Source organism: Balaenoptera musculus, chromosome 14, assembly GCF_009873245.2.
Source record: "Balaenoptera musculus isolate JJ_BM4_2016_0621 chromosome 14, mBalMus1.pri.v3, whole genome shotgun sequence".
NCBI lineage: Eukaryota > Metazoa > Chordata > Mammalia > Artiodactyla > Balaenopteridae > Balaenoptera > Balaenoptera musculus.
In genome coordinates this window covers 52,528,875-52,556,391 of record NC_045798.1, presented here as the reverse complement: position 1 = coordinate 52,556,391, position 27,517 = coordinate 52,528,875, and the positions used below count along the sequence as shown (strand labels likewise).

Genomic DNA, 27,517 nt, shown 5'->3' with positions numbered 1-27,517 from the left:
TTCAAATATATAGAATTATACAGAGAAAAATAAAATTCCCTTCAACACGTTATCTCCTACCCAAATACAAATCCCATTCTGTTTCCCAGAAATCACTGTAAATAGTTTAGTATATATCCTTCCAAATCATTTTATACAATTACATGCTTATACATGCATATACAAATAAACATACACTGACACACATGTATTGATATTTAAAAACTTAAATTGAGCCATGCTTATGTACTGATCTATGACCTGCTTTTTCACTTAACAGAATGTTTTGGAGATCATTTCACAATAATGCATATAGATCTACCTAATTCTTGTAAACTACAGCAGTATTATATTTTATGGAGATGCCATTGCTCTAATTTTATTAAAGAATCCCCATAGCTTTTATTATCTTACTCTAGCTATATTTTGTATTAATTATGTTATCTTAAGGAAAAAAAATCAGTATTTGGTCATTAGTGTTGATTTAAGGACAGTTTGCTTGAAAATATTTCCTTTAAAGTATGCTTTCCTTAAACTTCCTTTCTACTACCTTCATACAAGATAATGTCAACATAACTTGCTTTAATGAGCAGAAATAAGATGGCAAGACACAGTGAAGGGTTCAGAAAATCTCAGATAAAATAGCTCAAATTAGGTTTGCTTTACCATGCCATAATCTAGCCAGGTTCATAAAGATCTAGCATCTATCTTCCTTTCTGAGATAGTGAATTCAGATAGGTATCAGTAATCCGCATGAGATAAGTACTTTTTTCTCACATTCATGCCAACCAGTCCCCACAGTCTATAAGCAAGGCGTGGGGAGCCCAGGCATCATTCTGGTACAGGCACTGGAGAAATTAAGAGTTTCTACAGGTTCTCTTCTGCCTTCTTAATGCTATTAGTTCTATAGTACCAGTTAAACTGAAATTATGTTGGCTGAAAAGTTTAACTCCTATTTCTATACCAATTTCATGATCTCAACCTCTAGATCTACAAAGTCAATATTATCTATTGTGTTAGGGCTTTTAAAAGTGAATCCAGTTGATGAAATTGTTATTCTGATAAGTCATTACCACTTAAATAAAGTTGTAGCTAGAGACTTTCAGCAAAGTAGAAAAGTCCAATGGGCTAAATTCATGAGTATATAAACTTCTAATAGATGAGCATTCTATTTTATCTATTTTAAATGGCATGGCTTTTCAGACACCAGTGGGAAACAGGCAATAACAAAGTGAATAAATATGGAAGAATTTGGAAATCTTCATGCCCAAGACTTTGCTATTCAAGGAGAATAATATCTTAGTCATCCTTATAGGGCTGATCATAACTCTACTATAGTATTTCTGGTAATAGCTCCAAATTTGTACTCTTTATTAAAACATTTCATTCACGGTGGTGGTAAGAGCTCAGTCTCCAAAGTAAAGATGCTATATTTGAATCCTGGTTCTACCAATTTCTAACTAAGTGATGTGGGGCAAGTTGCTTAGTTTTTCCAAGCTTCAGGTGCCTTACCTTTAAATTGGGGATGAAGACAATGTTTATCTTTGGAATTATGATAATGTATGTAAAGTGTTTAGCTCTATGCCTGGCATATAATAAGTGCTCAATAAATGAAAGCTATTACTATTATTATTTTTTTTTGAAGTATTGTTAGGAAGCAGGATATAGGCAGAGAAAGGGAGACTAGCTAGAAAGATCAGAAAAGAACTCTGGATAAATGTGCCATTAAAACTATCATAACAAACTATTACATGAATGTATGCAGAGTGAAATGACTGAAGACAAATCAAAGGTAGAACCAACTGAAGGGGCCCTGAAAAGTAATTTGTATGGGAGAGTTTTCTGCATGGGAAAAAATGCCATAGAACCCAAGTTAGAAGATGAAAGAGAAGCTGGGAAAAATGTCTGTAACATTACAAAAAGGACTACTTTTTTTCACATATAAAGAAAATGACTAACATATTAGTGGAAAAATAGACAAAAAATAGAACAACAGTTTGTAGAAAATACAAATGACTCAAATATAAAACTTCACTCATAACAAGAAAAATGTAAATTATAACTAAAAGATACCATTTTCACCTCTCAGATTGGCAAAGTACTAAACTTTTTGATTATACTCTTTAAAGTATAATAAAACAGGCACTTTCAAATATTGCAAGTGGGAACATAAGTTGTACAACCTCTATTAAAGCAATTTAGCAGTATCTATCAAAATTTATAGTGAATTTATCTCTGACCCACAATTACATTTCTAGGAATTTATCTTATAGATATCCTCACACATTTATAAATGACATGTATAGGAATATTCATTGCAGCATTATAATCTGCAATCATGAAAGACTGAAAATAACTCAAATATTCATTCACTAGTGGGCTGGCTAAATGCACTGTGGTACATTCATACAATGGGACATCGTATGGATTTTAAAAAATGGGGTAGTTTTACAGTGAACAGATTCATATACATAGTCAAGATTGTATATGTATAACTATCCCTGAAAAGACACACAGGAAACTGAGAGAGGTTACATCCAAGGAGGGCGCTTGGCTGGCTGGGAAACTGGGGTGTGAGAAAGCCTATTTTCACTAAATATGCCTATGAATTTTTATTTCTTGAATACGACAATAATTATAAAAACAATTTAGTTCAGTTCTCTGTCTCTGAAAGTGAATATTTAACCCAACTGGATTTGAAATTCCTTAATGGGTTCCTCCTGAAATCTGTATAGCCTTTATCTAGGAGAACAATATGAAGATATAATTTAGAGAAAAGCAGAGACAATGCCTTTTATGGAGATTCCTGTAGTAGGAATAAATAAAATAAAATGGTGATGTGGGCCCAGAATCCTTATCTGTAATTGTGAAATCTTTTTTTTTTTTAACTTATTTGGCTGCACCAGGTCTTAGTTGTGGCATGTGGGATCTTCATTGTGGCATGCGAGATCTTTAGTTGCAGCATTCAGGATCTTTAGTTGCAGCATATTGGATCTTTAGTTGTGGCATGCGAGATCTTTAGTTGCAGCATTCAGGATCTTTAGTTGCAGCATACTGGATCTTTAGTTGTGGCATGCAGGCTCTTAGTTACGGCACATGGGATCTAGGATCTAGTTCCCTGAGCAGGCATCAAACCCGGGCCCCCTGCACTGGGAGCACAGAGTCTTAACCATAGGGAAGTCCCGTGAAATCTTAAGAGTAATGAAAAGTGAAAGTTTTTTCATAACCTTTTTGGTAGCAATATCTGACCTAACCCAAATCTATTTGGTTGTAAAATCTGACCTGAACTGATATGAGGCTATTTATACTTATTGTTTATTACATTTAATGTGAATAATCATACATCATAGTGTATCCCATATGGTATGTAAACCATGTTATCTTAAAATTTTGTTAATTCTGAAATACGTTTGGCTCTAAGAATTTTGGATGAAGGACTGTGGACCTGTACAATTTTCTCTCCTGGCGTCAGTCCTGAGTTAAGTCTTTACACAAAAATATTATCATTACCAGAAAGAGCCTTCTGACAGTTAGTTATCCAATCCTCTTCAACAATACCCACCACTCAAGGTTTATGAGATGCCTACTCTTGGCTTTTTGTTCTTATTCTTTGGGAGTTTTGGTTAAAGACTATCACTATGGAAGCAATGTACCTGATCTCAGAGATTTTGATATGGAAAGAAAATTTGGGCAAATCTGATAATTTATGCAACTATAAAAATGAAATTCTTTAAGAAGAATTTATTTTCTTTCTGTCATTGTAGGAAGAGCTACACACAGGTTAAAAATAAAATTACCACCCCGCTCCCCATGCCTGTATTTTTCAGTATTGGGAAACTTAAGATATCTTAATTATTTTCTAGTGTCTTAATCATTTTGTGAAATTATGAAGTTGGATAATGGTCATTTAATATAAAATGTTCTCTTTTCTATGGAATTGTAGCTTCTTACTAATTATGAATTAAAGCCTAATTTAATATGGCTGGAAGCCAGAATGACAAGTGAAATTTAGAGACCTCAACCTTGGTTATCTTGAGAGAAAAGCACTGTTAGATAGTTTGGAGTCAGAGAATGTTACCAGCTAGGCTCCAGTTGCAAAAGCAGTAAGCTGACTTCCAGAGAACACGATGCAGAAACCAAAACCAACAGGAGAAATACCTGCTTGTGAACTCTACCAGGCCGAAGTGATGCCAGGTTACCCTGTATATTAGCCTGCACTTTAGAAAGTTCAGGGCATGTATGGATATGTACTTATTCCACTGTATGCTACACATTATTGAAAACACATTCTACAATATAACATAAATAATTCATCCATGCATTGTTTGAAATTTTAGATTACAAAACTAAATGGTAGTGTTTTTGTTTTATGACTGTCTGTACTTTCAAAAAGAAAGACAATATGGATAGATGGACTTTATAACTTTTATATGCACCTATTAGGGAGAACAACACAACAGAAAAGAAACAACCGCCATCCCCTACACACACAGAGTTTCCCTATGTGTGTGCCACAGGCTGTTACCTTTAGTTTAGGTAAAACCAGGTGTTCAGGGCTGTGTTAGTGGGGAGAGCATGAGCTGGAGATTAAGGTGTTCTGCTTGCTCTCTGTGCCACAGCTGAAGCTGGGAGACTTGAACTGACTGGAAGCAAGCTGGAATGGAAGTTCTTTGGAAGGAAGGGACCTCAGATTCTTCCAGTTTAATATAGCAGATTATACCCTTCCATCCTCTGGTCACAAAGAAGGTGATACAGGTTGGCAGAGGGCAAAGTCATGAAACAACAGAAACTGGAGGACATACAGTTAAAGAGCTCACCTACTTTGTTGATAAGTATAGGTAGCTCCCAGAAGAGTCACTACTTAAGTGGTTTTTCAGGATTGTGGACTCAGACTGTTTCCCTAATTCTGGACACAGCTGCATAAAGAGGCATATATTGGTTAATATATGACCCCCAATTAGTCACAGTCTGTTACGGCTTGGATGAAAATTAGAGATGGGGGAACATCCAGCTTTTTGGGGTGACTAAAGGCAACAACAGTACACAGCGTGTATCCTGAAAAAGGCAATTGCCCAACTCCCCTACTAAATGGAACACCACTGGTGCAGCAGCTGATATGCTGTGAATGCAAGTCGTGTTGGACTGGCGTTACTGTAAGCAGGATGTTCTCCTAATGAAGATGCCTGTGACCCAGACCACCATAAGAGATGTGATTAGAGTACATCTAATGTTCTTCCCATATTGCTTTGTTACTGGGGGGTGGTGGGGAGGCAGGTATGGATAAGAAATAGTGCAAGAAACTATGTCTGATTTACTGTTCTAACTTCTTTCAATGGGCTTTACTGATGCTAGGAAAATTAGAATGATTCAGTAGAAAGAGAGGCAAGGAAGGGGAGTCAACAGAGGAGAAAACAAAATAGGGTGAAAATATTTCAGTTGTTGTAAAAACATAGAATGGAAAAAGCAGAAATTGATGAGGAAGAAACCAGAGTTTTGACAGAGCATTACCAAGACTGGGGAAGCCACTGGCTCCGGCAGTAACAAGACCCAGACAGATCAACTATCTATCCCAGTCTGGAAGAATTTAGAAAATTGGATGACAAGGAAAAGCACAATAAATTTGATATTGAAATACAAAAGGTGTCAGTAAGAAAGACTGAAACTGATGAAGACTGATGGGAAGGCCAGGATCTCCTGGCTCATTAGAGCTGGCATGGAGCCAGCATACTAACTGAACCTGACGTCCGTTGTTTGGGTCAAAGTTAATGATAAAATGGAAGGAAGGAAGTAAAAGAATAAATAAATGGGGTATGCTAAGGTGAAATCCAACCTTACTTTGGTGTCTTAAGAGAGGCTCAGAGCAAGACAATAATATTCTTTCTTAGCTCAAACTCCAGATGCCTGGAAGGTAAAGCAATATGGCTTGCCAAAGCTGCCTCTGCTTCTGAAAACTGACAAAACAGAATGGCGACTGGCAAATAGGAATGGTATCCTCCAGCAAACACCTTTGTCTCACATTACTCCTAACCAGGAAGATTACATTTAATCACTTTTTGTTCCTCTACAAAGAAATTCATTCTAATTGTGTGATTTAACTTTAATACACATTTTTCTCATCTAAAAGGTAGACATGGGAGTCATGTTTAGAATATACCATACGTTTTATAGCAGTGATTTATACTGATTAAATTTGTGTATAGATCCAATAAAGAAGAAAAAAGGAGAGAAGTTTTATTGGAAACACAATCACATTGTAGCATCCCTAAGATAACTTATGAGAGAAACATGTACATTCTCATTCCAACAATCAACCTTGCTAACAGGTCTATCTATGCACTTTTATTTAGCACTGCTAATTCTCGCCTACCTCTTTCTTATTTATTCATGGAATGGTTAACACCAAGAAGAGTTTTGTTTTTTAAACTTCCAGATATTTCACAATTTAGAAAGAGTTAGTCTAAAAAAAAGAGAAGTATATAAGAAGTGAAAGAAAAAAAAAAGGATTGGAAGGAAAAATACCAAATACTAAACTATTAACAGTGGGTAGACGGATTATAGGTGGTTTAAAATATCACTTTTAAAGATATATATTCCACCACAATTGTCCCAAGTAAGCACAGGTGCTTAAGCAATTATAGCCAATTCACTGGTGTCAGTTTCTTTAAAAACGAATCAGCAGAGAGCAACAGCCAGCTCTACCCACCACCAGTCCCTCCCATCAGGAAACTTGCAGAAGCCTCTTAGATAGCCTCATCCACCAGAGGGCAGACAGCAGAAGCAAGAAGAACTGCAATCCTGCCTGTGGAACAAAAACCACATTCACAGAAAGATAGACAAGATGAAAAGGCAGAGGGCTATATACCAGATGAAGGAACAAGATAAAACCCCAGAAAAACAAACAAATGAAGTGGAGATAGGCAACCTTCCAGAAAAACAATTCAGAATAATGATAGTGAAGATGATCCAGGACCTAGGAAAAAGAATGGAGGCAAAGATCGAGAAGATGCAAGAAATGTTTAACAAAGACCTAGAAGAATTAAAAAACAAACAAGCAGAGATGAACAATACAATAACTGAAATGAAAACTACACTAGAAGGAATCAATAGCAGAATAACTGAGGCAGAGGAATGGATAAGTGACCTGGAAGACAGAATTGCGGAATTCACTGCTGTGGAACAGAATAAAGAAAAAAGAATGAAAAGAAATGAAGACAGCATAAGAGACCTCTGGGACAACATTAAACGCAACAACATTCGCATTATAGGGGTCCCAGAAGGAGAAGAGACAGAGAAAGGACCCAAGAAAATATTTGAAGAGATTATAGTCGAAAACTTCCCCAACATGGGAAAGGAAATAGCCACCCAAGTCCAGGAAGCACAGAGAGTCCCATACAGGATAAACCCAAGGAGAAACATGCTGAGACACATAGTAATCAAATAGGGAAAAGTTACAGACAAAGAAAAATTACTGAGAGCAGCAAGGGAAAAACGACAAAAAACATACAAGGGAACTCCCATAAGGTTAACAGCTGATTTCTCAGCAGAAACTCTATAAGCCAGAAGGGAGTGGCATGATATACTTAAAGTGATGAAAGGGAAGAACCTACAACCAAGATTACCCTACCTGGAAGGATCTCATTCAGAATCGATGGAGAAATCAAAAGCTTTACACACAAGCAAAAGCTAAGAGAATACAGCACCACCAAAGCAGCTCTACAACAAATGCTAAAGGCACTTCTCTAAGTGGGAAACACAAGAGAAGAAAAGGACCTACAAAAACAAACCCAAAACAATTAAGAAAATGGTCATAGGAACATACATATCAATAATTACTTTAAAGGTGAATGGATTAAATGTTCCAACCAAAAGACACAGGCTTGCTGAATGGATACAAAAACAAGACCCATATATATGCTGTCTACAAGAGACCCACTTCAGACCTAGGGACACATACAGACTGAAAGTGAGGGGATGGAAAAAGATATTCCATGCAAATGGAAATCAAAAGAAAGCTGGAGTAGCAATACTCATATCAGATAAAATAGACATTAAAATAAAGAATGTAACAAGAGACAAGGAAGGACACTATATAATGATCAAGGGATCAATCCAAGGAGATATAACAATTATAAATATAAATACACCAAACATAGGAGCACCTCAATACATAAGGCAACTGCTAACAGCTAGAAAAGAGGACATCGACAGTAACACAATAATAGTGGGGGACTTTAACACCTCACTCAATGGACAGATCATCCACACAGAAAATTAATAAGGAAACACAAGCTTTAAATGACACAATAGACCAGATAGACTTAATTGATATTCATAGGACATTCAATCCAAAACAGCAGATTATACTTTCTTCTCAAGTGCGTACAAAACATTCTCCAGGATAGATCACATCTTGGGTCACAGATCAAGCCTCAGTAAATTTAAGAAAATTAAAATCATATCAAGCATCTTTTCTGACCATAACGCTATGAGATTAGAAATCAATTACAGGGAAAAAAACGTAAAAAACACCAACACATGGAAGCTAAACAATACATTACTAAATAACCAAGAGATCACTGAAGAAATCAAAGAGGAAATCAAAAAATACCTAGACACAAATGACAATGAAAACATGACAATCCAAAACCTATGGGGTGCAGCAAAAGCAGTTCTAAGAGGGAAGTTTATAGCAATGCAAGCCTACCTCAAGAAACAAGAAAATCTCAAATAAACAACCTAACCTTACACCTAAAGGAACTAGAGAAAGAAGAACAAACAAAACCCAAAGTTAGCAGAAGGAAAGAAATCATAAAGATCACAGCAGAAATAAATGAAATAGAAACAAAGAAAAAATTAGCAAAGATCAATAAAACTAAAAGCTGGTTCTTTGAGAAGATAAACAAAATTGATAAACCATTAGCCAGACTCATCAAGAAAAAGAGGGAGAGGACTCAAATCAATAATATTAGAAATGAAAAAGGAGAGGCTACAACAGACACTGCAGAAATACAAAGCATCCTAAGAGACTACTACAAGCAACTCTACGCCAATAAAATGGACAACCTGGAAGAAATGGACAAATTCTTACAAAGGTATAACTTTCCAAGACTGAACCAGGAGGAAATAGAAAATAGGAACAGACCAATCACAAGTAATGAAATTGAAACCGTGATTAAAAGTCTTCCAACAAACAAAAGTCCAGGACCAGATGGCTTCACAGGTGAATTTTATCACACATTTAGAGAGGAGCTAACACCCATCCTTCTCAAACTCTTCCAAAATATTGCAGAGGAAGGAACAGTCCCAAACTCATTCTATGAGGCCACCATTATCCTGATAACAAAACCAGACAAAGGTACTACAAAAAACCAAAATTACAGACCAGTATCACTGATGAATATAGGTGCAAAAATCCTCAACAAAGTACTAGCAAACAGAATACAGCAACACATTAAAAGGATCATACACCATGATCAAGTAGGATTTATCCCAGGGATGCAAGGATCCTTCAATATATGCAAATCAATGAATGTGATACACCACTGAAGAATAAAAACCATATGATCATCTCAACAGATGCAGAAAAAGCTTTTGACAAAATTCAACACCCATTTATGACAAAAAACTCTCCAGAAAGTGGGCATAGAGGGAACCTACCTCAGCATAATAAAGGCCATATATGACAAACCCACAGCAAACATCATTCTCAATGGTGAAAAACTGAAAGCATTTCCTCTAAGATCAGGAACAAGATAAGGATGTCCACTCTCGCCACTATTATTCAACACAGTTTTGGAAGTCCTAGCCATGACAATCAGAGAAGAAAAAGAAATAAAAGGAATACAAACTGGAAAAGAAGAAGTAAAACTGTCACTGTTTGCAGATGACATGATACTATACATAGAGAATCCTAAAGATGCCACCAGAAAACTATTAAAGCTAATCAATGAGTTTGGTAAAGCTGCAGGATACAAAATTAATGCACAGAAATCTCTTGCATTCCTATACAGTAATGATGAAAAATCTGAAAAAGAACTTAAGGAAACACTCCCATTTACCACTGCAACAAAAAGAATAAAATACCTAGGAATAAACCTACCTAGGGAGACCAAAGACCTGTATGCAGATAACTATAAGACACTGATGAAAGAAATTAAAGATGATACCAACAGATGGAGAGATATACCATGTTCTTGGATTGGAAGAATCAATATTGTGAAAATGACTATACTACCCAAAGCAATCTACAGATTCAATACAATCCCTATCAAATTACCAATGGCATTTTTCACAGAACTAGAACAAAAAATCTTAAAATTTGTATGGAGACACAAAAGACCCCGAATAGCCAAAGCAGTCTTGAGGGAAAAAAACGGAGTGGGAGGAATCAGACTACCTGACTTCAGACTATACTACAAAGCTACAGTAATCAAGACAATATGGTACCATCACAAAAACAGAAAAATAGATCAATGGAACAAGATAGAAAGCCCAGAGATAAACCCAGACACCTATGGTCAACTAATCTATGACAAAGGAGGCAAGGGTATACAATGGAGAAAAGACAGTCTCTTCAATAAGTGGTGCTGGGAAAACTGGACAGCTACATGTAAAAGAATGAAATTAGAACACTCCCTAACAGCATACACAAAAATAAACTCAAAATGGTTTAGAGACCTAAATGTAAGTCTGGACAGTATAAAACTCTTAGAGGAAAACATAGGAAGAACACTCTTTGACACAAATTGCAGCAAGATCTTTTTTGATCCACCTCATAGAGTAATGGAAATTAAAAAAAAATAAACAAATGGGACCTAATGAAACTTAAAAGCTTTTGCACAGCAAAGGAAACCATAAACAAGACCAAAAGACAACCCTCAGAATGGGAGAAAATATTTGCAAACAAATCAACGGTTAAAGGATTAATCTCCAAAATATATAAACAGCTTATGCAGCTCAATATTAAAAAACAAACAACCCAATACAAAAATGGGCAGAAGACCTAAATAGACATTTCTCCAAAGCAGACATACAGATGGCCAAGAAGCACATGAAAAGCTGCTCAACATCACTAATTATTAGAGAAATGCAAATCAAAACTACAATGAGGTACCACCTCACACCAGTTAGAATGGGCATCATCAGAAAGTCTACAAACAACAAGTGCTGGAGAGGCTGTGGAGAAAAGGGAACCCTCTTGCACTGTTGGTGGGAATGTAAATTGATACAGCCACTATGGAGAATAGTATGGAGGTTCCTTAAAAAACTAAAAATAGAATTACCATATGATCCAGCAATCCCACTACTGGGCATATACCCTGAGAAAACCATTATTCAAAAAGACACATGTACCCCAATGTTCATTGCAGCACTATTTATAATAGCCAGGTCCTGGAAGCAACCTAAATGCCCATCGACAGACGAATGGATAAAGAAGATGTGGTACATATATATACAATGGAACGAAATTGGGTCATTTGTTGAGCCATAAAAAGGAACGAAATTGGGTCATTTGTTGAGATGTGGATGGATCTAGAGACTGTCATACAGAGTGATGTAAGCCAGAAAGAGAAAAACAAATATGATATATTAACGCATATATGTGGAACTTAGAAAAATGGTACAGATGAACCGGTTTGCAGGGCAGAAATTGAGACACAGATATAGAGAACAAACGTATGGACACCAAGGGGGGAAAGTGGCAGGGGGGTGGTGGTGGTGGTGGGATGAATTGGGCGATTGGGGTTGACAGGTATACACTGATGTGGATAAAACTGATGACTGGGCTTACCTGGTGGCGCAGTGGTTGAGAATCTGCCTGCCAATGCAGGGGACACGGGTTCGAGCCCTGGTCTGGGAAGGTCCCACATGCCGCCGAGCAGCTGGGCCCGTGAGCCACAATTACTGAGCCTGCGCGTCTGGAGCCTGTGCTCCGCAACAAGAGAGGCCGCGATAGTGAGAGGCCCGCGCACCGCGATAAAGAGTGGCCCCCCCGCTTGCCACAACTAGAGAAAGCCCTCGCACAGAAACAAAGACCCAACACAACCATAAATAAAAAAAAGAAAAAAAATTGATGACTAATAAGAACCTTCTGTATAAAAAAATAAAATAAAATTCAAAAATTCAAAAAAAAATACACTCTGGAGTAAATTTTATCATCTGTGAATTATATCTCAATAAAGCTGCTTTTAAAAAATGAAACAAGGGCTTCCCTGGTGGCGCAGTGGTTAAGAATCCACCTGCCAATGCAGGGGACATGGGTTCGAGCCCTGGTCCAGGAAGATACCACATGCCGCAGAGCAACTAAGCCCGTGCGCCACAACTACTGAGCCCGTGAGCCACAACTACTGAGCCCGCATGCCTAGAGACCGTGCTCTGCAACAAGAGAAGCCACCGCAATGAGAAGCCCGTTGCACTGCCCCTGCTCGCCACAACTAGAGAAAGCCCGCACACAGCAACAAAGATGACCCAATGCAGCCAAAAATAAATAAATTAAATAAATAAATTTAAAAAAAACCAAAAAAACAAAACAAAACAGCAAACAGATCCTTGAATGGCTCTCCCCTCGCCCCTATCCAACAGCCCTCTAAAAGGTTACAAAAATAAATAAATAAATAAATAAATAAATAAATAAATAAATAAATAAATAAAAAGGATTAGAGTTGGCATGATGAGGGAGTGAGAGCTGGGTGCCTGTGTCATAGCCAACTGATCTCATTCAGTAGTTAAACTTGACTGGACTATAGGCTGCAGGTGGTGGCAAGAAAGTAAATTTGAAACAGTTCATTGTAGGCCACACAGTATTTCATAATTTTTTTAAAGGCTAAATGAATATATCTCTTAGAAGTTAATGATAAATCATCTATGATACTAAGCTACAATTCTAATTCTGTGATATCTTTGATCTTAAACCTCTGATATGGAAAACTTCCAGAGGTAAGCTTTTTATTTCATCTAAAAAATTCGTTTTAATCAAATATCCAATTTAAATAATAAGTTCCGATTTGTTTCCACCTGGTTTGCTATTAACTTATTCCAGACGTTTCCTTATACTGACAGCTTCCTCTACTACAATGTTTCCTTTTCTCTTTCAAATAAATAGTTGTGTGAAGGAGAAATTTTGATTTCTTTGCCAGCAATGACTAGCTAAAGAAAGATCTTGGCCCCAGTCTGATTATTTTTGATACCCAAACACTTGAGGGTACCTTGTGTTTCAGTCAGTACATTCATGATAATCTGTACTAATGAAATAGTACCAGTGGCCAACGTTAACTAAGAGATTATTTCCTCTTTCGTCCCTTCAGGCCGTATTCATCCGTATGGAAAGCCATATTAGCTGAAAATAATTCATTTTTTTTCGTCTTAGTAAAAGCTTTTTGCCAACAGATTTTTATCTGTCTTTGTTTGGAGATCTCAAATGGATCAACTCTACCTTTTTTCAACCTAAGATGAATGTGACACAGGGGTTTACCCTTTATGCAACAACAGGGGCAGAGAGAGAACAAAAGACTATGAAGTCTGCAGGGCGTGAAATTAAAATTCTCACATTGATACAAAAGACTCCACTGAGGTAATGACACAATGCTACAGTCCTAGCATGAAACCTTCCGGTTTGAATAAAAGTTAGTGCCATGTGACCTACAGTTGTACATCAGTAGAAACATTTTGCTGTTCACAAAAATATTTATATCCAAAGGGAGAAGATAAAAGAATTGGGGCAAGCTTCGGTGAAGCATCAACTTACTGAAGGGGACAGTTCTGGAAAAGTTACTGAGCTCCAGCAGCACCTGGATGAGTGAAGGGAAACTGCAACCCTGGTGGAGGGTGGCTCATCTACAGCATCACAGCAATGCCACCGACTCCTACCTCACCTCTTGTCCAGAGTGTCATGGCTCCCAGTGGTTCCAGGGCCAGTTCCAGTTTTAGTTCTGCCACTAATTAGCTTGTTTCTTTGCAAACCAACGGCTTGAGTTACAATTATGATCTGCCCTTGAGATGAAGCAACACCTCAGCTTTTACCAGAAGCTGGCTCTTCCACCACCAGTCTGCTTCTTTCCAAAGCCCAGAAGACAGGGGTTGGCTGTAAGGTGTATCAACTGGTTCACAGAGAAGTTTTATTTTAGGAGCAGCACATTTCTCAGTCATGAGCTGAGATTGTGAGGACAGCAGACATGGGGCTGCATGGGATGAAGAGACACTGACTGAAAAGTCGCCTTCGAGCTAGCTGGAGCCATCCTGCCAACTATCCATGCAGGAAGGCACCACTTCATTAATGAAGAACATTTAGAAGCATCCTAATGAAAGTCCACACGGAATGCCATTTGTGGTGAATGGTCCAGTCTGCACCTGGTAGGACAGGTGTCCCAAGGCAAGATACCAAGTGTCAAGTGCATGGCCGTGCTGACTTCTGTTGTACAGACTTCTTCCAGGGTGAGGAGAAGAGACAGCCCTCAACAAGAAGTAAAGAACATCCTTTTCTTCATTGTGAACTGGCATGGTGCCCCAGCTCTGGCTTTTCATCCTGGCTCTTAAAAATGCCTCAGTGGGGTTACTCAGAGCCCCTGAAAGAAGAAAATCCCTAGGGTACAACTTCTAGCATCCTTTTATTTATTTACTGAATAACATTTAACAAACAATCCCACTGAAAAACAATCCCATGGGTAAGTATACCTTTTATCTTATCTTCCTTATATATTGTTATTATTATGATTTAATATGAACATTAATCCAGGTGATTTTTAAACTGTCAAAATGTAGAAAGGATGAATTCTCCATGTATGCTAAGAAACACAACTGCATGCAAGGCTTTTACAAGACATGCAATTGTATACAATGTTGGGCTGCTTTCTAAATAACTTGCCATCCTGGTATTAGGCTGGAGCCTTCTCGGCTCTAACGATTGGCTCTGGTTTTCAAGTAGCCCATGTCCTGTGACAGGGAAAGCCTGAAGCAGCGTCCCTATTCTAATACAAGTCACAATCCACCTCAGAATTTTCCAGCTTTCTCAAAGGAAGAAACAGCCTCTCATGTATAATAGTAATCACTCTCCCCTTGCTGGCCAAGAGGCTCACATTCCAGACAAGTTCAGCATTTTATAAGCATTTAAGGACAAGTACAAAGCAACAAGATGATGCACTTTCAATCTCAGTAATAGTCTTACTTTAGTATGCACCCACGACAGAAAGAAAATCAATGAAATGCTTGGTAAGTAAACAGGTAATGCATTGGCCAATTACTCTTGAGCTTCAAGACCAACTTGGACTCTTTCTTTCATGGGTAATGTTAGGATTTATACAGCAAGTGGCTCATTTATAGTCCCTATAAAGGTATAGAAGACATACTCCAGAAGTCTTAAGGCTAATGAAAATAACAATATTCATGTGTTTCCCTTTATTATTTACAAAGAACTTTCATATGTACCTGTCTCTTAAGTTTTGTGGTTAAACTCACAAAAGTTTACAGGTAATACAAAATGTTAAAATGAATTTCTCCACAAGAAATAAAGAGAAGGTAGGTTGAAAGGAAATAAAGGACTGTCATATCTTTTTTTGGGGGGGAGCTTCTTAATATCAAAAGCAAATAATTTACGGGGAAAATATGAAAAGTGTTAAATATGTTAAAAGTGGTATACCACATATCAATACATATATTTGAATATATAAACAGTGTACAAAAGTGTCCAGCTGAGCTGAAAATGCATTAGTCAATGACCATTAACTACTACATTATTCTGTTCTCTTCATTGTAAGTATTCTCGTTGATAACGTCTTTGATTTACTCAGTGGCATACTTGGTACTATCATGCACAATCCTGACCATTCTTTTCCTAAGGCAAAGCATGTAGCCTACACTAATATACAATAACCTTTTTCAATACGACTAATGACCTCAATTTGGACTTCAAGGGGACTAACTTCTTTCTGTTTTTCTCCTAATGTCCTTCCTAAAGTAAAATCTGATGTTTTCCAGACACAGTTTCGTTTAAACCTAAAAATGAAAAAACCTTCAGTAAACACATGTTCACAGAGCATAATCTCAGGAAACGTAAATTATACCTGGCCCCCTGTCAACTGGGAAGGCCAAAGATATCCGAGGAATGGCTTTTCCCTGTGCTGTGAATGACGTGGTGCCAAGTTTGCTTCTCTATTTAGCATTTCTAAACTACCGGCCAGCAGAAAACCCGAAGATTTTGAAGAGAAGTTTAAACCATGTTATTCTGAAATCAATTACTTAATTTTTAAAAATTAATTAATTAATTAATTATTTGGGGGGGCTGCATTGGGTCTTTGTTGCTGCACGTGAGCTTTTCTCTAGTTGCGGCGAGCGGGGGCTACTCTTTGATGCGGTGCGCGGGCTTCTTATTGTGGTGGCTTCTCTTGTTGAGGAGCACGGGGTCTAACCCGTGTCCCCTGCACTGACAGGTGATTCTTAACCACTGTGCCACCAGGGAAGTCCATATTTAATTATTTTTGAAAATACTCATCTCTTTATTATTTTCTCCTCAAAATGTGTAAATTACTCTGAAATTGAGAGATAGATGTATACGTTTTCATTTTGCTTTCATCTCTAAACAAAGGGTACGGTTCAGACATAGGATGGACAGCTGGAAAACTGAGGTTCCACATAGTCAAGGGACTTTGTCAAGGCTTTGCTACTGCTAAGCTGTGAGGCAGGATGAATACAGGTCTTGGGACTTTAATTCTCAAGGCCTCTCCTGTAAACCATGCTGCCTGTCTACATGCAAGGATTTTTAATTTGAGAAAACCAAAACAAAGAACTGGCCATAGGCCTAAGTAGAAGAAGCTCTATGATATGGCTGAACACAAGATAATGGAGTGGTATATATCCTATACTAAGTGAAAACAATTGTGAGACGTTATCTAAGCAATCAAATCCCAATGCAGGGACTTCCCTGGTGGCGCAGTGGTTGAGAATACGCCTGGTTCAACTAATCTGGTTCAATCAATCCAGGTGAGGCCTAGAAATAGATACTTTGTCAAAGGTTCCTAAGTGATTTCAATGTGCAGATAGATTTTAGAACCACTGCTCTGAAGGGAATGAAGCCCTTTCAGAATTTTTAAAAAGAGCTAATTATGAGAAAAAATCCATTATCAATAACTTTGAATGCAGGGTTATTCAGTTTGCTTCTAAGTCACATTTCTGCACAACACTGTCACTCAGTGCATTTGGCAAGCGGAAGCCTGTGTCATTCACATGTACTGTGCTCCAGGTGCCCCCCAAAATCTTGTTGCCCAGAGCACAGAGAAAGAAGCTAACACTGAGGGCACACTGTGGCCCAGAACCAAGTTAAGGCTTTGCGTACCTAGTCACGTTTAATCCTCTGAGCAAATTTGCAAGGTAGTTATTAATACTCTTATTTTCACATGAGGAATCAGGCTCAGGCATGTTTGCATGGTGAATATTAAAAAATACAACCCTATCGCCCACCTCTGAGATGAGTCTAATCCTATTCCTAGCCTTTTGTCAGGGAACTCACATAGAATTTAGAATTACAATAGCAAGATCCAAATCTGAGCTCTGTTTCTTATTGCTTGTGCGGTCCTGGGAAGTTCTACAATGACAACTACTATTAGCCATGTATCAAGACTCTGCTAAGTACTTTATATAAACTATCTTGCTTAATCATCATGACCAGACTATGAGGGAGATATTATTACCCCCATTTTATAGATTAAACTACGTGATTTGTTCAAAACCACATAGGCTAGCATTCAAACCTAGGCCTATAAACCTAGGTGTTATAATTATTACCCCTGGGCTCTTAAATGTTCTATTGCCTCTCTGAGCTTTGTTTTCTCATGATTGTGAGGATTACATTAGGTAACATACATAAAAGAATTTTTATAAAAGCATTTAAGTGCCTAGGACAGCAAGTGGCACTCAACAAATGTTTCTTAACATTGAAGTGAAGGGAATTTGATGATCTTGGACCAAAGGCACAAGTCTAAAACAGCAGCTGACGAGGCCAAAAACTGAAATGATAGCAGGAACTGGCAATACTGAACAGATGTCACTAATCGCAGCATTTTCCAGAGTTCAGTGCCCTGGAGAAGACCCACCAGGAAGCATAATCCTCACCTACTGCTGGCTCAACAAAGAAATAACATAATTATGTCTTATGTTCCAAGGGTAACCTTAGGTTTTTTGCAACTACTTGGAACTACAGAGTGTAAAATTTTGAAATGGGTTTACCTCCTATAAATGTGTGCCCTTTGTTTTCTTTTTAAATATTGTTTTTAAAACTACATAATACATTGTTGTTGTAGAATATTTGGAAGATATAGAAAAGTGTGAGCAATAAAACAGCTCTTATAATCCCTTCCCCTAGGATTTAGAGAGATTTCCTGAAGTCAAGGAACTCTAAGTGGCTAGTAAGTATAAGCTGTTGTAATGTACACTTTCCCTACTGTATGTTCGTCCTATGTCAAGAGTGTCTTGACAAGATTCCTCAAACTGAATTCATTTCTTGGAATTATGCTGTGTCTTTATTATTCCTACTTAGCCTATTTGTTTCTGTTTTCTTAATTTACACACTCTATAAACAGTGTGTGCAAGAGGAATGGATGATTATATTAATGGTTTTTAACAGTGGGAATTATTACAGTAACACCCCAAAATCATGGCTTAATTAAAAGGAACGTCTTTTCATCAAACACCTAAAAATTTCCATGCATTCAACTGTTCTTGGTAGTAACGCACCTGCCAGCAGGGAATTTCAATTTATCAACCTAGCTTCAATAAAAATCCTTTTGAATGGCTGGACTTTTCATCCTCCTGATATGGAAGACAGGTGTATTTATAATTTCATATTTTCTTTTACATATTCAACCAATTCTTTTCTGAAGTTTTTGGATAATCCCTTTTTATTGTCATCATTTATGTGCAATATATCATTCAATTTTGTTTTTATTTTGTTATTTGCAATATACACAAAATGGAAAAGTTATAGTAAATGGCACTTTGATTGTGTGTAGTGTGTAAACTATTATTCGGAGGGCATATAAAGTTAAAATGATAGTTCTTGGCCTAGAAGCCCACACTTTTGGAAATCATTTTGCAAAAAATCTAAGAAGAAAATCTATCTAATACTTTGAAAATGAATTTTAATAGTCATTTAAAAGAGCTTTACAATGATACGTGATTTGTATGAACATATATTGTGAAAGGACATAGCCGAACTTGCCCAACACAAGATATGATACATAATAGGCATTCAGTGAATAGTAGCCAGTATTGCCACATGTGGTCACCACTCATGTGCTCTATTGTATAGCAGCAGTGAGTTCTGCTGTTCAAACCTACCACATAAACCCAAGTAGTGCCTGTAAGGCTCTAGTTTGAGGTTTGGGATTTTAGTTTAGTTCCTCTTTCTCCACCTTGGAAGGATAACACATTATGTGCTAGGCACATGAGGGGATCTGGTTAAGTTCTAAAAATATTTGTGTGAATGTACAGGTGAGAAAAAAGTCTGATTTCTTAAAAAAGGATTTTGTTACAGTTAGGATTCTGGGCACAAGTGCAAGAAAGAGTTGCAATTTGGCTGTTGTGTGTAATAGAAACACAGCACTTCCTCTTCTGTGTAAGACTAAGTTTCTTCCTATCAAGTTATAAAAACAAATTCTAACTCTTAAAGTAAGTTTGTCAGATTCCTACTCTAAATCAGAATTTTATAGGCTTAGTGCCTACACCTCAGAACAAAATTCAAGTTTCACACAGTGTGAGAAAATGAAAAAACACTGAAATTTGGGATCAGAAGAAAGAAAGAAAGAAGTAAAAGACATCCAAATAGTTAAGAAGTAAAATTATCTCTTCGAATGACATGGTTTTATATGTAGGAAACCCTAAAGACTCCACATACACAAAAAACCTGTTAGAACTAATATATGAATTTGGTGAAGCTGCAGGATACAAAATCAAGATACAAAAATCAGTTGTGTCTCTTTACACCAACAATGATCTATCAGAAAAGGAAATCAAGAAAAAAATCTCATTTATGATAGCATAAGAAAGAATAAAATACTTGGCAATAAATTTAATCAAGGAGGTGAAAGATTTGTACACTGAAAACTATAAAACATTGAAGAAAAGAATTGAAAGAGACACAAGTTAATGGAAAGATATCCTGTGTTCATGGATTAAAATAATTAAAATTGTTAAAATAGCCATACTACCCAAAGTGATATACAGATTCAATGTAATCTCTGACAAAATTCCAATGAACTTTTTTGTAGAAATAGAAAAAACAACCTTAAAATTCATATGGAACCACAAAAGACTCCGAATAGCCAAAGCGACCTTGAGAAAGAAGAACAAAGTTGGAGGAATCACACTTCTTGATTTCAAATTATGTTACAAACAGCATGATACTGGCATAAAAAAAAGACACATAGACTCATTGGAGAGAGTCAAGTGCCCAGAAATAAACCCAAGCATAAATGGTCAATTGATTTTCAACAAGGGTGTCAAGATATGCAATTGGGAAAGGATAACCTCTTCAATAAATAGGACAGCATGTGGGAAAACTGAATATCCACATGCAAAAGAACGAAACTGGACCCTCATATTACACTATACACAAAAAGCAACTCAAGATGGATTAAAGACTGAAATGTAAGACCAGAGACTATAAAACTCCTAGGAGAAAACACAGGGAAAAAGCTCCTGACATTAGCCTTCAAAATGATTGTTTGGATGTGACACCAAAAGCTCAAGCAACAAAAGCAAAAATAAACCAGTGGGACTACATCAAATAAAAAAGCTTCTGCACCGCAAAGGAAACATTCAACAAAGTGAAATGGCAACCTACAGATTGGGATTAAAATATCTGCAAGCTATACATCTAATAAGGGGTTAATATCCAAAATATATAAGGAACTCTTACAACTCAACAGCAAAAAGCAAACAGTCTGATGAAAAAATGGGCAAGGGACCTGAATAGACATTTTCCCAAAGAAGACATAGAAAAACACTGTCTTCAAGACAGAGAGAAGTTTAAGTTTTAGATTGCAGGGTACTTGGATCCTTCCAGCCTGGGTTGGCAGAGTGTGGTCTCAGGTTCCCAGTATTCTGAGCCTGGGTCCCTCAATCTCAAACTCAGTGGGCAAGGAGTCTCCACAAGCCACCTTCAAGTCAGCCGTGTGTGAACAGTTGCCTGTGAGCATGACTGTGCATTGGGAATTGCTCTATAGAAAGCTCGGCAAGGTGGAAACTTGCAGCAAAATTTTCAGAACACATTAAGCATATGGTCTGACAGCAAAGGAACAAGGTCTTAAAAAAAAAAAGAACAAATTAAGCTATTATTTTTTAAAAGTTCCCCAAATAAGCTATTAAGTCCTTCAAAGCACATACACAAATATTTTCCAACCTCCCTCAACAAAAAACAAGCTCTACAAAATCATCCCTCTTGACATAGCTCAAAAAACAAACCAAACAAAGTAAAACAAAAACCTTCAACTTGGTGTTGTGATAAAAACTAATCTTTCTGAAAAAACCTAGAGTAGTGAGGTGAACAGTACTTCCTAGAAATAGGCTAACTACAGTTCCAGTTCCAAAAATTCACTAATTGGGCATGATTTGGTGAGATCAGTCTTTCTCTCTTCACATCCCACAGGGAAAAATAAAAAAAGAGGTCAAGAGTACCAGTCTTAACTCTTACGAGTCAGGAAAGAACAGAGAGAAGGAGCCTTAGTAACCTTTTACTTCAGGGACCGAGTGTGAAAGCCTGCTGCTGTAGGCCTGGTATTTGCCTCTGTCTATCAGTTTGGAAGGAATCATTACTGCGTTGTCATAAGACTGAGAGATAGAAACTCCACCAGTATTTTAAAAAGTGACAAGATATCTGTTTCACTGAACAATCCCAGAAGATAGTCTTCATTTTAATATAAAATGTTTCAGATTTACATACCTGAATAGAAAAAAGACACCAACATATAAAAAATATACTGCATGCAATAGACTTTTCTCCTTGGTCAAATTTGAAATAAAAGATTTGAAGATCCAAAGCTACATTAATGCAAATAACTGCCTGTTGCAAGTATACTTTTTGATTAAATTGGCATACATCAAGCACAATTAGAAAGGTTATTTATAATAAAGAAATACATAATTCTGCATCTTAATGGGGATGCCAATTACAGCTGATGGTTGTTAATTAACGTTAACTTCTTTTGCTCTGGGTCTCAGATATTTCTTTTTTTTTTTAAATTTTATTTATTTATTTATGGCTGTGTTGGGTCTTCGTTTCTGTGTGAGGGCTTTCTCTAGTTGCGGCAAGTGGGGGCCACTCTTCATCGCGGTGCGCGGGCCTCTCACTATCGTGGCCTCTCCCGTTGCGGAGCACAGGCTCAGCAATTGTGGCTCACGGGCTTAGTTGCTCCGCGGCATGTGGAATCCTCCCAGACCAGGGCTCGAACCCATGTCCCCTGCATTGGCAGGCAGATTCTCAACCACTGCGCCACCAGGGAAGCCCTCAGATATTTCTTATATGGTCTGTATGCTGGCAACGGACACAACTAATTCTGCAAGGTACAAAAGGGTTAATTCTCAGCAACATTTGTGCTCATAACAAATTCATTGGTAACTTGCCCAGCTCTGCCTCCACATTGGAGACCTGAGGATCAAGTAGAATTGGTAACCTCTGACTCAGTGTCATGGCAGGAAAGGTATTTGTTCAACTTTCTGGGCAAAGGCACACCTACCCACCAGGTGTTCAGAATGACGGAGAAAAGCCCCTCCAGTTCTCTCTCCTGGCGGAATGGTCTGTGGGTGTTGCCTGTTCCAGGCAAGCAGGAATGCAAGGCATTGTTTAGTTCAGTGGTGCCACCCTCCTGTACTGAGATGCCCACTGTGCTTACTTTCTTGGACAGCTCAGGGGTGGGTGATCAGTATTGGAGGCCAGAAGTAAGATGGAAAGAGAGAAGCACTGCAGCTCTCAGCACAGAAAACTATTGTAAAGCCCTCTTCGCTTGTGCTGTAAATTACATATTTATTTTGTTAGCATGAGATAGATGAATATTTCCACATACAAAGGTGCCCTGCTAAAATCAGGATAAGTGATATTAATGTCCTCTGGTCAGTATTATTGAACCTCGAAAGCAATAAACTTTATGCCTCAGTAAATATTACATTTGCAACATAATTAACATTCCTTTACTGTCTCTAGCACTTATTACACATTGTAACCGCAAGTCTACAATACATTATTCACATTTGGGGTGTCATCAAGTGATGGATTGCTGTAGGAGAGGTTGTCCTTTAAATAAATCAACAAATAAAAATGCAAATGTTAACATTTTCAGCCACAACTTCTCGCATCTTGAATGGGGAATGAAAATTTCACATTACATTGACACGCAGCAGAGAGAACAATTAACAACATACACTGTGAATGAGAAAGATGACTTTGCCAAGCTAGGTTTTATCACCTGCACATGGACCCATATGGGACTCTTCTAGATGCTAGCACTTTTCAGAGAACAAAGGAAAACCTGTTGCCCACCAGCATCTGTCCCATCCCCATCGTTTTCTGCAGGTCTTGAAAATTCTTGGAATTTAGGGTAGACAGGGAAAGGACTTTTATTCTTGTTCTCCTCAGTACTTTCAAAGGTTTCTTGGGATGAAGAACAACAGGCTTTCCTCTTGCATTAAGAGTTTATATGTAAAAGCAGTCTATAAAAAAATACCTTTTCTACACTTTGAAATAAAAATAATTCAAATAATCTTGATTCTGAAGTGTGGAAAGCAACCACTGTGCCTTCCTGGTAACTGATTTTCATAGTACTGAATCTTTTTTTTCAACTCTGCGCTTTGTATAATAGACCTATAATATGCCATCAAGCACTTCTAAGGATAAAATCTGGTGTGTTACACATTGTTTTGTTTAGCCAAATGCTCATTATTTAAGAAGCTTCTGAGAATCTGTATTTAGCTGAACTGCAGCATTAAGAACTAATAGATAAAGAATCCTTTTTTTAAGGTCTGTATATATGAGTCTTCACAGCGATTTTAACCTGGGCTTGTAAAACTCTACAAAGTTGATATGGTCATTTCAGAAAATGTGTGCTGAGGATGTACTATAAAACCCTTACTGGGGAAACATTTTATTCTTCTTTTTCATGCTTTTCTCTAAACTGAAGTGCAATCATCAAAAACACATTAGAGGGCTTCCCTGGTGGCGCAGTGGTTGAGAGTCTGCCTGCCAATGCAGGGGACGCGGGTTCGAGCCCTGGTCTGGGAAGATCCCACATGCCGCGGAGCAACTGGGCCTGTGAGCCACAACTACTGAGCCTGCGCGTCTGGAGCCTGTGCTCCGCGACAAGAGAGGCCGCGACAGAGGCCCGTGCACCACGATGAAGAGTGGCCCCCGCTCGCCGCAACTAGAGAAAGCCCTCGCACAGAAACGAAGACCCAACACAGCCAAAAATAAATAAATAAGTAAATAAAAATTTAAAAAAAAAAACACATTAGAGTAGTGTTAAAGATGTCATTGAAGATCTTAGTGTCAAAGATAGGAAAATTCATTGTTTGAAAATCCAGATTGTCTTTCCTCTTTACCTATAACTCCTCCAAAGAAATCCCTCAAGGTGAGCTAGGATGGATCCTCTCTGAGCACAAGCATTCATCCACAATGTTAAGTGGTCCAAGGTGGAAGCCCCATCAACCTTTCAGAACCACAACTCACTGTAGGTCTTTGGCAAAATGCCATGCAGGGTAGCATTAAAAATAAAAGAAAGGAGTAATGGACAAAGAATGTGGTAAACTAGTTAAATTTTCTTTTGACTGTGGGTGGCTTCCAAAATAGGGACGTTGTCATTGTCAACTATTATAATATTTAAGATCACGGGCTTTGGAGTCTGAAATGCTGGCTCTACCTCTTACTAGCTATGTGACCTTAGGCAAATCACTCAATCTCTCTGAACCTTAGTTTCCTGATTTTTAAAATGAGGATGATAGTAGTACCACCTCACAAGGCTGTGACGAAGATTAAATCAGATAATGCGTACAAAGGGCTGGGCACATATTAGATGCTTAATAGATGATAGCCATTATTATTATCCTCTGTGTTGAGTCATTTCCCAAAAGTTCTTTAAAATTAAGTCTTAAAATATACATTTATCTGATAAGATGCTAGGAATTTAAATGCTCAAACAATCATATCCCCAAGGAAACATAAACCAAGCCCTTTTGGTGTTGATGTTTATATATTCAGCCTTAAATGCATAATATGGGAGTTGGCTTATTAGATATGAGAAATTTTAGTAACATATTTCTTTTCCTGACTCCAGAAAAGGCTGATCAAAGTATTAACTCCTCAAATGTCTCTGGTATAAGTAAATGTTGACAGTCATTTAACTGTAGTACAAAACCCACTACAGTTTTCAATATCAATGAATTCAGTTAGTTAAGCTTATAGTCCAAGTGTATAACCATTCCATGATAAGTTGGGAAGGACCTGCTGCTAAACAGATTTTTCGATGAAAGGCAGGATTAGCTTTGTGTTTCTGTGGAAATCCTTGTCAATTGCCATTACCAATTAAGGAAAAGCATGCATAAAGGAAAGGGCTCCATGAGTTCAACCTGGTCATATCTAGATGCTTCCGAATAAGGGCCTCTCTCTTGAGTAGGAGGCATTAACAATTGTCAAGATTTTTCAATACTTATTAAATAACTGAAAAAAAGTTCTTATCTGCAGAATATTAAAACAAAGATTCCCTGAAACTTACCGGGGGGTGTCATGTTGCAATGATGCTGTGGTTGCGATTATAAGCTCCTTTTGGCTTCCTGCTGTCATAGGAGATGTGGACGCATCTTTTCTAACTTCTGCCATTGTCCCTGCATGAACAGTAAAGGAAATAATTTGGGCATTTAATAAAAGGAAAAGTCTATTCTGAGTAATATATTCGTATAGGAATCCCCAAGCTTTAGAAGCAAGCCATTTTCCCCCATGAAATGAAACAATGGCAGATGGAAAACTCGGTGAGTTGTTTTGGTTTTGTAAACATCAGTGATCCATAATATCTTATTTTTTAAAAAGTGCATTTGTGGGCTTCCCTGGTGGCGCAGTGGTTGAGAATCTGCCTGCCAATGCAGGGGACACGGGTTCGAGCCCTGGTCTGGGAAGATCCCACATGCCACGGAGCAACTGGGCCCGTGAGCCACAATTACTGAGCCTGCGCGTCTGGAGCCTGTGCTCCGCAATAAGAGAGGCCGCGATGGTGAGAGGCCCGCGCACCGCGATGAAGAGTGGTCCCCACTTGCCGCAACTAGAGAAAGCTCTCGCACAGAAACGAAGACTCAACACAGTCATAAATAAATAAATAAATAAATAAAAGAACGTGAATTTCTAAAAAAAAAAGTGCATTTGTGCAATAACAGACTAACTAGAGATTTTGTTTTTAAACCTGATGGCCTATCAAAGTCCTGCTGATTTGGGTTTATTGTAAAAATGCCCAAGGAGGTAGATTGCTTTATTTTGTTCCTTTTAACTATCAATATCATAAGAAAAGTTCTTTCCTCTCTTTGACAAAATTGATAATTCCAGCACTTTGTACTTCTACACCCTCCAAATTAAATTGATCCTAACCCCAGAACTTTCAAGGTAGACATAAATCTTGACTATTTCTTTTAAAGAACTCAACATGTAAGATGTTAAACAAGTAAGATGCAAAAACAAGTAAGATGCTCAACTAACCATTCTACGGCTGATTTGGCCTTTGTTCCTTTCTAGCAAGAAATGTTTAGTTGATAATTACTTTCCTCTTCTGGAGTGCTCAAGACTAAGATGGCATGGACAGAAAGACCTTTTGTTTTTGTTTGTTTTATAATTATTATTATTTCTAATAATAATAAATTTCTCCTCCTTTTAAAAAAAAATTAACAAAATTGCCAACTTTTTATTTATTAAAAATACAATAAGGCTTTTTCACTTATCAAATTCTCATGTTACAGCTGGAAGAGACCTTGGACATCATCTCATCCTACTTCTTATTTGATAGATGCTTTTTGTAGGATGAGCTCTCAGTAATGTTTTATTTTTTTATTTTTTAAAAAATTTTTATTGGAGTACAGTTGATTTACAATGTTGTGTTAGTTTCTGCTGTATAGCAAAGTGAATCAGTTATACATATATCAACTCTTTTTTAGATTCTTTTCCCATATAGGTCATTACAGAGTATTGAGAAGAGTTCCCTGTGTTATACAGTAGGTCCTTATTAGTTATCTATTTTATATATAGTAGTGTGTGTATGTCAATCCCAATCTCCCAATTTATCCCTCTCCCCTGCCTCCCCACTTTCCCCCTGGTAACCATAAGTTTGTTTTCTACATCTGCGACTCTGTTTCTGTTTTGTAAGTAAGTTCATTTGTACCATTTTTTTAGATTCCACATATAAGCGATATATGATATTTGTCTTTCTCTTTCCGACTTGCTTCACTCAGTATGACAGTCTCTGGGTGCATCCGTGTTGCTGCAAATGGCATTGTTTCATTCTTTTTTATGGCTGAGTAATATTCCATTGTA

At 37.5% G+C, this 27,517-nt stretch overlaps 1 protein-coding gene across 6 annotated transcripts in view; it reads right to left on the bottom strand.

Annotated features, from left to right (window-relative positions):
* The window catches only part of KIAA1328 (KIAA1328 ortholog), a 367,487-nt gene that overhangs the window by 28,205 nt on the left and 311,765 nt on the right, over positions 1 to 27,517 (bottom strand). For all 6 annotated transcript variants that reach the window (XM_036822916.1, XM_036822915.1, XM_036822920.1 and 3 more), the window contains one exon: positions 25,722 to 25,830. In XM_036822916.1, coding sequence (XP_036678811.1) covers positions 25,722 to 25,830 — 109 coding nt within the window. The remainder of the gene's footprint in view (positions 1 to 25,721; positions 25,831 to 27,517) is intronic.